This window comes from Nerophis ophidion, linkage group LG15 (assembly GCF_033978795.1).
Source record: "Nerophis ophidion isolate RoL-2023_Sa linkage group LG15, RoL_Noph_v1.0, whole genome shotgun sequence".
Lineage (NCBI taxonomy): Eukaryota > Metazoa > Chordata > Actinopteri > Syngnathiformes > Syngnathidae > Nerophis > Nerophis ophidion.
The window spans coordinates 32,921,053-32,935,781 of NC_084625.1; the positions used below are offsets into that span (position 1 = coordinate 32,921,053).

Below are 14,729 nucleotides of genomic sequence, written 5' to 3' on the forward strand. Positions count from 1 at the left end.
CACACCAGGAAGCACAGAAATGGGAGAAAATGGAAGTGGTCACAATAATAAAGGCATTAGCGGAACAATGAATTACAGTTTTCTACTGCTGTATTTGTGTGCAGTGTTCATATTTGACAGGAACTGCTGGTGATGAACACCAAGATGCAGAGATGGCAGGCGAAGTGCAGGAAAACGTGACTTTAATGTCAAAATGGACATAGTGCAACTGGTAAGTGCACATGCAGGGAAAACAGGAAACAATCATCGAGCCCTGACTGGAGGGCGAGACAGGCATAAACAGCCGCCTGATTGGTAACTGCAACCAGGTGTGCCAGGCTGCCAACCAGGGACAGGTGAGGGAAACAAGCACTCAGGGAGACGTGCAGGAAGTGGAACCAAAACAAGAGCGCTGACAGGAAAGATGTGAATGTTACAGATCGTCACAATGTTAGCACAAACAAAAGCATGTTTACATGTTTCTGAAGCTTTATCACTCACTTTTTCCCATGGTGGATAGAAGGAATAAAGAAGATGCTTTTTGTGTGAGTGTGAGATGAACAAGACACCAATTATCTCAAGATCTAACATGTAGACATGCACCTTTTTTTAAAGGGGAACATTATCACCAGACCTATGTAAGCGTCAATATATACCTTGATGGTGCGGAAAAAAGACCATATATTTTTTTAACCGATTTCCGAACTCTAAATGGGTGAATTTTGGCGAATTAAACGCCTTTCTGTTTATCGCTCTTTTTGCGATGACGTCAGAACGTCACGTCTCCGAGGTAATACAGCCGCCATTTTCATTTTCAACACATTACAAACACCGGGTCTCAGCTCTGTTATTTTCCGTTTTTTCGACTATTTTTTGGAATTTTGGAAACATCATGCCTCGTTGGTGTGTTGTCGGAGGGTGTAACAACACTAACAGGGAGGGATTCAAGTTGCACCACTGGCCCGAAGATGTGAAAGTGTCTGCCGCCAGACCCCCATTGAATGTGCCAGATTGTCTTCACATTTTACCGGCGATGACAGACATGACACAGAGATGTATGGATAACCCGCAGATGCATTTGCAACGATAAATTCAACGAAATCACAAAGGTGAGTTTTGTTGATGTTGACTTATGTGTTAATCAGACATATTTGGTTGCGGCGTGACTGCCAGCTAATCGATGATAACATGCGATGCTAATCGACACTAACAAGCTATTTACTGGCGGTGCTAAAGCAGACATGGCACAGAGATGAATGGATAACCTGCAGATGCATTTGCAACTATAAAGTCAATGAAATCACAAAGGTGAGTTTTGTTGATGTTGACTGCCAGCTTATCGACGCTAACATGCTATTTACCGGCGGTGCTAAAGCAGACATGGCACAGAGATGTATGGATAACCTGCAGGTGCATTTGCAACTATATTACGCTTCCTCTCACCCACATTTAATGCGAAAAAAACACTTACCAATCGAAGGATTTAAGTTGCTCCAGTGTCACGAGATGCGAAAGTCCTGATTGTTTGGTCCGCACATTTTACGGGCGATGCTAACGCAGCTATTCGGCCATGCTATGGCTATGAATAGCGTCAATAGCTATTCGCTCAATAGCTTCAGTTTCTTCTTCAATACTTTCATACTCCAACCATCCGTTTCAATACATGCGTAATCTGTTGAATCGCTTAAGCCGCTGAAATCCGAGTCTGAATCCGAGCTAATGTCGCTATATCTTGCTGTGCTATTCGCCGTTGTTTGTTTACATTGGCAGCACTGTATGACGTCACATGGAAATGGATAGTCGCATCGCAAATATCGAAAATCAAGCACTTTAAAGCTTTTTTTAGGGATATTCGGGGACCGGTAAAATTTTGAAAAAAACTTCAAAAAATACAACAAGCCACTGGGAACTGATTTTTATTGTTTTCAACCCTTTTGAAATTGTGATAATGTTCCCCTTTAACATGCGTACACAATGAGACACATTTTTACTGAAATGCGATAGTGCTCATTATTCTATTGTAAAGTAGTACTTCATGCAAAGCATTGCTACTGTGAAGAAGTGACCATCTTGTAAGAGTACTTCATAATAATAAGGCTGCCTTGTTTATGAATCATCTGACACGTCATTAGGGACGGCGTGGCGCAGTGGTAGAGTGGCCGTGCGCAACCCGAGGGTCCCTGGTTCAATCCCCACCTAGTACCAACCTCGTAACGTTTGTTGTGTCCTTGAGCAAGACACTTCACCCTTGCTCCTGATGGGTCCTAGTTAGCGCCTTGTATGGCAGCTCCCTCCATCAGTGTGTGAATGTGTGTGTGAATGGGTAAATGTGGAAGTAGTGTCAAAGCGCTTTGAATACCTTGAAGGTAGAAAAGCGCTGTACAAGTACAACCCATTTATTAACATTAATAAGCTAAATGAGATATTGCTGGATCACAGATGTAACGTAATAGTAGTGTAAACTAATACAAACAAGCAAAAAATATTTGGACTGGCCCATTTTATTTTCCCCTGCAGTGTTATGTCAAAAGGAACCTTGTGGCAGCATAATATTCCCATTAGGCTTTATGCAGATATATCTGTTTATGCATGAATACAACTGCATGTACTTTTATTATGACCAGCATCTGTGCATACATACTGATCATTTTAACAACACACTCAAAACAATACTTTAAATTGGATTATTTTAACGTTGAAGGATTTAAAAAATAGATACATGTTTATGCAAAACACCCTCATTCCCTGTGCTTGGGGGCCAAGTGTAGCAATGTAGAAAGTCATGCAACAGCTTCTGTTGATTACCAAGAAGGCTCTCAGCTACGAGAACGGTGTGACAGCGTGTGCGTGCTCGATAGCTTTTCTTGCCACTAGCCATGTTTGCAGCCAAGGATGCAGAGCAGGGCCTCGGGTCTTGAAAATGACGTGCATTAAAACAAAATAAAAGACAGGCGTGCAATTTCTGAAGAAGCAGAGCGCAGACATAAATAGATACTCACAGGGCACTTTGTGATGCTCTGCTCCCATTGGTTCATCCTGGCGCTCTCCTCTAAGGTGGTGCATTTCTTCAGTAGCAGATCCCAACCACAGTAAGGGTCTCTGGCCCCGACACATGCTCTGGCGAGGAAGAAGTCACAATATGAGTTACTTTCTTATCATTTTTGTTTACCTGACAGCCTATAAAAGCTGGGAGCAGTAGTTTTTTCCCTTTCAACTAGGCTAAGCTAGCATGATGTTTAAGTTAAATTGTTAGTGTCAGCGGGCACTAGGACCCAGATGTCACACCCAGTAGGCCTGAGGGTTGGGGTAATGGTTTAAATCAGGGTTGTCAAGTGTATGGCCCGCGTATCTGGCCCGCATGAAGAATTTGCCAAGTATAAAAATTAGCTGTTTTTTTTGTATCGAAAGAAACTGCTATTCTAAATGTGTCCACTGGATGTCACAATAGCAATTCTATTAGGCAAGCAAACTGTTTATACCAGGGCCTAAGCAAGAGGTACACAGTTAAGGGTGACTGTGGCTCCTCCTCCACATGGTCATAAGGCACCCTTACTCCCCCAAAATGTCTGTGTCAAACACGAGAAAAGTGAATTCACCCCTTTTGAATAGCTTTACCGCCATTTATTACGGTTTGTTGAGTTAGCACTGGATATATACGTGGACATGACAAAGGAGGTATTTGATACCAAGAAGAGTTTACATGTGGTGTTTTGTGTTCAATCCCAGAAAGACAGTGATTTAGAGTTTAATCCTGTCTTTTTAGATACATTGAGATGAAGTCCAAGCTCATTGTGTTTTTCAAACTGCATCAATTTCCTCAGAATTTTCAACAAATTTGAAGCGTTTTGAAGTATTATTTGTGATTTGTATGTTTTCAGAATGTGCTTGTTCTATCTTTGGCCAAAGTAAAACCAAAAAGACAATCTGAAGTTGTCTTTATTTTTAACTTATCATGCCATGATTTTACCATTCCGGCTCACTTGGAAATAGATTTTCCTCCATGCGGCCCCTGAGCTAAAATGAGTTTGATACCCCTGGTTTAAATACATAGAGGCGCCTTAAAAAGTAACTGCACTCTTTTTTTTGGGAATTTTGCCTATTGTTCACAATTATTACAAGAACAGACCTTTTTTTTTTTTTAGGATTCTGAAGACAAAAAAACTAACTTGCAAGATACGGCTGATGGGAGTCACCGCTGTAGCCTTCAAATCCCTCGAAAACAACTTCAAAAACTCTCCATCAACGTTTTATATACACACTGAAAATCCATATATAATGTAGTAACAGACACATTCACAACCACATGTAATATGTACAATATTACCTGTATTTTGCTCATTTGAAGTATTATTTGGAACTTATTTCCTTAGCGCATTTATTATCGTGCCCATAGCAACGCACTTCCGTCTTCCGGCAACACACGCATGTGATCTAATCGTGGCTGACTTTGTGATAAACGGCGAAGATGACCTTCTTTGGACAAATGGAAATTCACAACTTTATCTTTTTGAAGCCGAATATAAGGAGAATTAACTGCTGGTTATAGACGCAAGCACGAAGAGATGGTGAAACGTGGGAGCAGAAATAAATCTAGTTTACGTTAGGAACGTACAACAGTACATTTTATATAGCTGATTTACTGCAATAAAAACTAAACAGAAGTCTTAATAATAGTATAATAATTATAGATGCGGATATGCTTGGTTACAGAGCAGCCATCCTTGAAACAAACTCAGGGGTGAATGCTGTGAAATCCGACCTCGAGGGACGTTCCAGTTGAAATTATAAATTTGGAACTCGGAAATTTTGATTTCCCAGGACAACTTGTACGCACCAAAAGCAATGGAAAAGCAATGTGTGGTTTCAAACATCCAGGACATAACCATAGCAATGCAACAAAACGAATATTAGGATATTCAACACTCTACTACCATCTGGTAACTAAAATAGATAGTGCACTCCCCGATTTGTCACGTTTCATGTGAGGTAAACTGCGAAGAATGGGGCCATATGAGTCCTCTTCCTATAGTGACAAAGTAAAATGCATTTTTACTCCTAATCATTGTAGCGACCTGGCTGTTTAAGGTAAGAAGTTTTGAGATTTCAAACTGTGAGTGCACCACAGGGCTAGTGACAGTCTGTGTGTGCGTGTCAGCAAGGCGACTAAAAATGAGGATAGTTCAGCCAGTTGTTGTTGTTTTGGCTTTGTTATTAAATAGAACCTTGATTGATCACCCCTTTGTTATGTTTGTTTGACATACAGTACTCTATAGCACTTTGTCTTGTGTTCCAAGTGTACAAACCTTTACTAAAATGCAGACTTTTGTTAAGGCTGGAAGCCATTATTCATTGTTTCGTCTGGAGAAATTTGCTTCGAAATACAAACTTTTCTTTGTATAAACTCTGTCCAAGGGAACAAGTCAGTCCTCCTTTTTAGCAATATGAATATATTAGTGATACTTTTTGATGTATTTTTCATTTTGAAAGAATATTGGTGAAGTCAGAGGTCATTGAAGTTAGATGCAGTGTTTCCCACAGGTCAGGCATGTGGTGGTGCGGTCAGGCGGGGGCAGCGGCGATGACCAATAAGAATGCGGAGTTGGAATATAATTACATTCAGGGGTAAAGGAGACAGATTCTAGGGGCCCATGATGGAGGGGGGCCTAGAGAGGCCCCTAATGATGATGAAATTATATGAAATTATGTGTTGGGGGCCCTGTAAAGATTCTTTTCATGGGGCCCAAAATCCCTAGCAGCGCCCCTGATTACATTGGCAGAGTTACAATGCATAGTAGGCAACCGCCACCAACTGCACCGGAGTTGTAACTACAAGCTCCATTCACAGACAGAGTCCCATTGCTTTTATGAGCGGTCGAGCGAGTCAAAAGCCGAAAATAAATGAATAAACATTATTATTATTTATTTATTTTTTAAATCTATTTGTGGCGGCCGCAATTCTTTCGTGGTGGGCCGCCACAAATAAATGAATGTGTGGGAAACCCTGAGATGTCCTGGCTCACTATTTGTGTTCTATTGCATCTCAAGTCATTTTTCGCACAACAAACATTTTCAAGCATGCATTTATGGACTTGGCTTCGAGCTTTCAGTCACGGTCTAACAGGATTTGTGCCTTAATACTTGTGTTTGTTGAGAATATCTCCCAACAAATCCATTGTAGCTTTATTTTAAAAGCAGTGAACAGCCTGACAGGTCTTTTCTTATAGTTATGAGTCTCATGGTGACATCAAGCAGCACTGTCAGGCCCAGTGAAATATGGTCCAAGTTCTGCGGGTTTCCATAACAATGAGGAACATGTCGACATTAAAAATGCAACCCAAGCAACGAGAAAATGCATGGTTTTGGATGGGGCTGAAGGGGGTGGAAATGAAAGATTAAGCAAAGGGACAGAGAGAAATATTGCAACCAAAAGGTGACAAAGCACCATCAGTAAATATCACAAAGCCACAGCCATGATATAAGCTTGCAGTTCCTCCCCATTGAAAGAGACCTGAAGGAATGCTGTTGTGATTCTTCCCGTGTGCGATGATGGATGGGATCCCGCCCTCGTGTTGAGTCCTTACACCCCAGCCTCTGTCTCAGGTTTTACACTTGACGGACTGCCAGCTTGACAACGACATTTGATACGGCCGATAACCACACACAGCTCCAGCAGCAGCCTATGCGTGACAGTGAGGGGGCTGCCATGGGCACCTCTAAAAAAAGAAGTCCGTATATATACATATATATATATATATATATATATATACTCTTAAAGTCTGAACCAAAGCCCCCAAGTCAAGATAAAAAGTACTTCACGGAAGAGAGAGCTTTAAATTTGCTTTGGACACTTTCCATTGAGATTAATAGTGTTTGCTTGCGTGTGTACTCACTCTCTGCTCTTGTGGTAGCTACACCTCTTCAGGGGGATCTTGATGACCTGGTCTCGTACTCCCACGTAGAGCTCGCTTCGGCTGTGCAGGATCAGCAGGCTCCGGATGGGCTGCCTCTTCCTGGGCGGGAACAGTTCGATCTCTTCCAAAAGGCAGCTCCCTGTGGACTGATTGAGTGGGGAGAGCACTTTTCTGATGGTGCCGTAATCTAGGAGCGAGAGGATGGAACAGAGCTTTTAAGCAAGGCATTCATGCTGTGCAGTGATTCATTCAAAAAGTAGACAACTGCTGTGTGAATAACATTCAGGGCCTAAAGGTTTGCGTGTACTAAAACATGTGCTAACTTGATAGTACACACAAAGCTGATATACAAAACTTGTGCAAAGTGCATTGCGTCTGTTAAGTGGAGGGATGGGAATCGAAAACCGGTTCTTCAGTGTATCATTTTTTCAAACGATTCCCGTAACGATTCCGGCGGGCGGGATGACGTTATTACGCAACATGCATAGTGACGTCAGATAGCAACAGGGCGCCCGCAGCGGCAGAAACGCTCAAAAGTCTTTATCACAGCTGAGGAGAAATATAACCTTAGACGAAAATCTAATTTAAAACATCCGTATGCTCTTACAACACTTACAACTTTTAGCATATCTGTATGTGGAATTAAATTATGGAACAGATTAACCAAAGACATCAAACAAACAGAGCACCAATTCAGTTAAAGAGACTGTTCAAACTACAAGTGTTCACAAAGTACATAGAACAAGAATTATGATGAACATCTAGAGCCCTGCAGCACGGTAGGACAGGGGTTAGTGCATGTGCCTCACAATACGAAGGTATTTTACTACTAATCATATTTGGATTACAATTCGAACACTGTTAGTTCCCAACCAGTTGTAGTTCTATAGCAGGGGTGTCAAAGTCAAGAATTATCTATGGCCCCCAGGATGATATTTGATAAGTATTAGAACTGGCCCGGCAGCAGCACGGTGATAGAGGGGTTAGTGCGTCTGCCTCACAATACGAAGGTCCTGAGTAGTCCTGGGTTCAATCCTGGGCTCGGGATCTTTCTCTGTGGAGTTTGTATGTTCTCCCCGTGAGTGCGTGGGTTCCCTCCGGGTACTCCGGCTTCCTCCCACTTCCAAAGACATGCACCTGGGGATAGGTTGATTGGCAACACTAAATGGGGTGGTGCGGTTGGGAGAGTCACTGTGCCAGCAACCTAAGGGTTCCTGGTTCAATCCCCACCTTCTACCATCCTAGTCACTGCGATGAGGTGGCGACTTGTCCAGAGTGTACCCCGCCTTCTGCCCGAATGCTCCAGGCTCCAGCACTCCCCACAACCCCAAAAAAGGGACGAGCAGTAGAAAATTGATCACACCTTTCCCCACCCTTTTTTAATTGAGACAAATACTATTTATTTAATATTTGTATGCTTACTATTTATTTATTTATTTATTATTTTTTTGTTCACTGTTCTGTTACAGAGAACAATGAAATTGGATAAAATCGTTATGGTATGAAAAGGGGTAGGATCAAATAAGCTCTGCTTCTTCTTAATCCTTTTCGGACGTGTTGTAAAGAGACAACTGGAATTGTGTCGTATGCAGCTTCCAAATAAACTGAAACTGAACTGAACAGCACGACTCGTAATAATTGCAAGGCTGCAATTTCATCAAGACGACATGCGAATGATATTCTGAAACATTTGAACATACAGGATGCAATAACTATAAATCAAAGTCGCGTTTTTTGGACAGCGCTGAACCCATACCAGGCGGCAGAAGTCATCTGCCGTAATTACAACAGGTACTAACAAAACACTGTCTATAATGTTAGCGCTATTATTTGTAACAACTAAATGACTGCCTTCTAATTTAGTTGAGTCTCATGAGAGACAGATTTTGACTGGCCCTGAGACGGGCAGTAGTCCAGTTCACATCTGCCGCTGGACGAATGTCCTGGAGCAGCGACTAAGTCTGTGGTCAAAAACTTGCAACTATTTTTCGGTAGGTGACTGTTCAATTGTAGTCAGAGAGAAGTTTTCCTCCAACCAGATTTTCACTCAGTCATCTATTAAACAGGTGAAAGTCCAAAAAATAAATATGGAAAAGTTCAACAATGTCAACAATTCAACTTCAAATGTGAAACTAACATGTGATATCAACTCCTTCCATGCAAAGTAAAATATATCAAGACTTTATTTAAGATGATTTTGATCATAATGGCTTAGAACAGTAGTCCTTAACCTGGGTTCGATCGAACCATAGGGGTTCGGTGAGTCGGCCTCAGGGGTTCGGCGGAGGTCAAAACACACCCGACACATCGTGTAAATACAAACTTCTCCCTATCGGCTGAATGATTTGCAGGTGTATCATTTATTGTGAATTCATGCACTGTGTTGGTTTTGTTTTTTGAACAAGGTGATGTTCATGCACGGTTCATTTTGTGCAACAGTAAAAAAAAATGGTAACACTTTAGTATGGGGAACATATTTACCATTAATTAGTTGCTTATTAACATGCAAATTAGTAACATATTGGCTCTTAACTAGTCATTATTAAGTACTTATTAATGCCTTATTTGGCATGGCCTTATTATAACCCTAACCCTGACCCTAACCAAATAACTCTAAATGAAGTCTTTGTTACTTAGAACATGTTCCCCATACTAAAGTGTTACCAAAAACATACAACTTTGTCTTGAATTTGAAAATGTTTTATTTTTATTTTTCACTAAAGAAAGGTTCGGTGAATGAGTATATGAAACTGGTGGGGTTTGGTTCTGCAGAGAACAAGACCTAGGCCCCTGCAGGTCCTTGATCAATCCACCAACACCAACGCTTGACTTCGATGGGAAAGAGCCCGGCTGGAAGGAAATCCAGGAGGTGGTCCGCAGGGCAAGGACGAGCTCAGCTCCAGGGCCCAGTGGAGTACCTTATAAGGTCTATAAGAACTGTCCAAGACTACTCCACAGACTCTGGAGAATCTTGAAGGTGATCTGGAGGAGGGGCAAGGTAGCAGACCAGTGGAGACAGGCAGAGGGTGTGTGGATCCCAAAGGAGGAGAAGTCTAAGAACATCAATCAGTTCCGAACCATCTCGTTGCTGAGTGTTGAAGGGAAGATCTTCTTCAGCCTCATGGCCAGGCGACTGACAGACTACCTCCTGAAGAACTCCTACATTGATACATCGGTCCAGAAAGGAGGGATCCCAGAGGTATCTGGATGTCTGGAGCACACAGGCGTGGTCACTCAGCTCATCAGGGAAGCCAGGGAGAATAAGGGGGACCTGGCTGTTCTGTGGCTGGACCTCGAAAATGCCTATGGATCCATACCCCACAAGCTGGTCGAAGAGGCACTGAATCGGCATCACATTCCAAAGAAGTTCAGAGACCTCATTCTGGACTACTATGCCAACTTCCATCTAAGAGTCTCCTCCGAAAAACAACCTCCGACTGGCACAGGCTTGAAAAGGGGATCATCACTGGCTGTACGATCTCAGTCATCCTCTTTGCGCTCGCCATGAACATGCTGGTGAAGTCTGCGGAAGTTCAGTGCAGAGGTCCCCTCTCCAGGTCTGGAGTCCGGCAGCCACCCATCCGAGCCTTCATGGACGACCTGACAGTGACCACTGCATCCGTCCCAGGTTGCAGGTGGATCTTGAATGGCCTTCAGGAGGTGATTTCCTGGGCTCGCATGAACTTCAAGCCGGCCAAGTCGAGGGTCCTAGTGCTAAAGAAAGGAAAGGTTACTGGCAAGTTCTGCTTCTCACTTGGCACCACCAAAATACCATCACTCACCGAGGAACCTGTGAAGAGCTTGGGAAAGGTGTTTAATTGCAGCCTGAGAGACGCAGCCTCCACAAGATCGACCAACCAAGACCTGGAGACCTGGCTGACCGTGGTGGATAAGTCTGGCCTTCCTGGCAAGTTCAAGGCCTGGATTTACCAGCACGGGATTCTCCCTCGGATCCTCTGGCCCCTCATGGTGTACGAAGTCCCCATTTCAACGGTGGAAGGCTTTGAGATGAGGGTCAGTAGGTTCCTGCGCAGGTGGCTAGGACTGCCGCGAAGCCTGAGCAGCATTGCTCTATACGGGCATAACAACAAACTGAAGCTCCCCATCAGCAGCCTGAGCGAGGAGTTCATGGTGACACGGTCCAGGGAGCTCCTACAGTATCGGGAGTCCAGTGACCCAAAGGTTGCACAGGCTGGGATTGAAGTCAGGACGGGGCGGAAGTGGAGAGCTGTCGAGGCTGTGGATGTTGCAGAGGCAAGGCTACGGCAAAAGGTTTTGGTGGGAACAGTGGCGCAGGGGAGATCTGGCTTAGGTAGCAGAAGAACACCTCGCTATGATAAGGCGCAGGGGAAAGAGAAGAGGTCACTGATCCTCGAGGAAGTGCGAGCAGGAGTTGAGGAAAGGCGAGCCTGCCAGATGGCGGGAATGCGGCAACAGGGCGCCTGGACGAGATGGGAACAAGTATCAGAGCGTAAGGTCACATGGACCGAGCTCTGGAAAGCCGAACCCCATCGAATAAAGTTCTTGATCCAGGCGGTCTACGATGTGCTGCCAAGTCCATCCAACCTCTTCACCTGGGGAAAGGTGGAGACACCAGGGTGCCCCCTCTGCCAGAGGAGAGGAACCTTGGAGCACATCCTAAGCTGTTGTCCAAAAGCCCTGGGTGAAGGGCGGTACCGCTGGCGACATGACCAGGTCCTGAAGGCCATAGCTGATGCCATCTGCAGGGGAGTCAGTCACAGCAAGAGCCTCCGCCCAGTGAAGAGTACTGCTTTCATCAGAGCTGGGGAGAAGTCAACACCGGCTGCCCGGAACACCTCGTCTGGCCTGTTGGCAACAGCACGCGACTGGGAGCTGTCAGTTGATCTGGGAAAGCAGTTGAAGTTCCCTGACGTGGTTGCTAAAACAACACTAAGGCCAGATATTGTGCTCACCTCAGTGGCCTCCAAGCAGGTAATCCTCTTGGAGCTCACAGTGCCTTGGGAGGACCGTATGGAGGAGGCCAATGAGAGGAAGAGTGCAAAGTACTCTCAGCTTGTGGAGGAGTGTCGGAGCAATGGGTGGCGAGCGATGTGCCGGCCGGTTGAAGTGGGGTGTCGAGGGTTTGTGGGCAAATCTCTCTGCAGGGCCTACAGAATGCTTGGCATCACAGGGGCCAGCCAGCAAAGGGCCATGAAGTTAGTCACAGATGCAGCAGAAGTGGCATCAAGGTGGCTGTGGATCAGGAGGGGAGAGGCGTGGCATGTAGGGCAGTAGCGCTACGTGGACACAGGCTGGGGCCTGATCAACCCCGGCTGGGTCGCCTAGGGGAGGGGGTCTGATTGTTGAAAGACCCGAAACCCCCTGTGATCCTAGGTTACATCACTGAGGATGTGTCCAGTTGCACCATTGGTGTATTTAAAAAGTTAAGAACCACTGGCTTAGAGTGTTTTCATTTTAAGGTTTTCATAAATTGTAATCCATAATCATCAAAATTATATCAAAATAAGGCTTGACATATCTCACTTTGCATGTATTGGGTTAATATCACATGTTGCTAAAGGTTATTGTGTAATTTCTACATATGATATATTTTGTTAAATTCTACTGGAGAATATTTATTTATTATATTTATTTTCAAAAAACTTCACTGTTGGCTGTGTAAGGTCATGTTACCTCTCAACTCCAAAAAAATTGTTAATCCACAATTTGGTTTTCTTTTTTTGCCCCCCGCAACCCCAAAAGGGAATAAGCGGTAGAAAATGGATGGATGGATGGATGGATGGATGGATGGATGGATGGAAGAAATGAGAAGACAATTGATAAATAACCTAATTGCTAAGTAGAATCGAAAGTGGACTCCAAACCGGAAGAATCGTATCAAATCCCATCCCTTTAAGTGAGCACAATAAGGCGTGCAATCCATTTTGCGTCTCTGTCTTCATTAATATCAAGAATATATGCTAATTAGCAAAACACCCACAATACTGGGAGAAGATGTGCAATGTGATTTAATAACCGTTTTAAGAGCACTATTTAGCATTTTATTCAGCACATCTGAAAGGTAAGTGCAAAAGAACACACAACGGGTCCACACTTTTAAACTGTCTAATTTCCAGCATCAACTCTAGATTGTAAACATTTGAATACACTATTGTAAAGCTTCTTAAACTTACTGAATACAGTGGTACCTTAACTTCAGAGCTTTTTGAGACAAGAGCTATCTCTTGGTAGGGTTTAGGTTGCAAGCAACAATTAGAATTACAGGCATCCCCACCATTAGTTGGCACATCTAATGCCACAGTGAACCTCAGAACCCGCTAGCATTAGCGTATAGCAAAAAATTCTATTTTTTTTCCAAACAGACGAAGAAGGAAGTGAGTGGTAAAGACTGAGGAGAAATGGATGATGTTCATTGAATTAAAGAAATACATAATCAAAAACATGACGGAGCGTGTAGTAGATTTGATGGGGCGGTTTGAGCTTAGACTGGCAGTCTGCATACATATATCCATGAAAGTATGGTGATGCTGCAGATGGTGTGTTTGGGGGAGATGCAGTTTTAGAGGATACCGTGAAATTCCACTCTCTAAGTTAAATACTGTACATCAGGGGACTCAGACACCTGGCCTGCGGGCCAATCGCGGCCCGCGAGACGTTATTTTGTATTTGAAAGTTTAATGTTAGTGCGGCCCCCGAGTTTTATATGAATGGCGCTTGACAGCGTTGTGTTATCTGGGTCCAAAAGGGGTCTCTCAATGTTCTAGGTTGCCTACCCCTGCGTTAGTGGAAAAGCGGCAAGTGAGTGAAAACGACAGAGGCGTTGCCATGGAGACGAGGGTTTTCTTACGTGCCTGGCTGCAGTCGGTAATAACAGTCCCTGATAACCTGGACTGATTCAAATTGTTATTTTATTTTTTTATTGTTTAATTTGCATTGCCTCACACGATCAATCAATCAATTAATCAATCAATCAATGTTTATTTATATATCCCTAAATCACGAGTGCCTCAAAGGGCTGCACAAACCACAGGGACATTCTCGGTAGAGCCCACTTACGGGCAAGGAAAAACTCACCCCAGTGGGACGTCGACAACGATGACTATGAGAAACCTTGGAGAGGACCGCATATGTGGGCAACCACACCCCCCTAAAGCAGTGGTTCTCAAATGGGGGTACGCGTACCCCTGGAGGTACTTGAAGGTATGCCAAGGGGTATTTGAATTTTTTTTTTAATATTCTAAAAATAGCAACAATTCAAAAATCCTTTATAAATATATTTATTGAATAATACTTCAACAAAATATGAATGTACGTAAGTTCATAAACTGTGAAAAGAAATGCAACAATGCAATATTCAGTGTTGACAGCTAGATTTTTTGTGGACGTGTTCCATAAATATTGACGTGAAAGATTTATTTTTTTGTGAAGAAATGTTTAGAATGAAATTGATGAATCCAGATGGATCTCTATTACAATTCCCTAAGAAGGCACTTTAAGTTGATGAATACTTCTGTGTAGATATCTGCATTTGTAATTGAATCACTTGTTTATGTTTGTTTTTAGTATTTTTTTATATCTTTTTTTCCAAATAGTTCAAGAAAGACCACTACAAATGAGCAATGATTTGCACTGTTATACAATTTAATAAATCAGAAACTGATGACATAGTGCTACATTTTACTTCTTTTTCTCTTTTTTTGCAAACAAAAATGCTTTGCTCTGATTAGGGGGTACTTGAATGAAAAAAAATGTTCACAGGGGGGTACATCCCTAAAAATAGGTTGAGAACCACTGACCTAGAGGACCGAAAGCAATGGATGTCGAGCGGATCTAACATGATATTGTGAAAGTCCAATC

General features: G+C 43.2%; 1 protein-coding gene across 4 annotated transcripts in view; it reads right to left on the minus strand.

Moving 5' to 3' along the window:
- sema5a (sema domain, seven thrombospondin repeats (type 1 and type 1-like), transmembrane domain (TM) and short cytoplasmic domain, (semaphorin) 5A) overlaps positions 1 to 14,729 on the minus strand; it is a 428,747-nt gene that overhangs the window by 110,123 nt on the left and 303,895 nt on the right. For all 4 annotated transcript variants that reach the window (XR_009809834.1, XR_009809833.1, XR_009809835.1 and 1 more), the window contains exons 11-12: positions 6,870 to 7,077; positions 2,979 to 3,096 (exon numbers count right to left, since the gene is read on the minus strand). Coding sequence is in view for 1 of the 4 variants with exons in the window: in XM_061922050.1 (XP_061778034.1) it covers positions 2,979 to 3,096; positions 6,870 to 7,077 (326 nt within the window). In the remaining 3 variants the exon portion in view is untranslated. The remainder of the gene's footprint in view (positions 1 to 2,978; positions 3,097 to 6,869; positions 7,078 to 14,729) is intronic.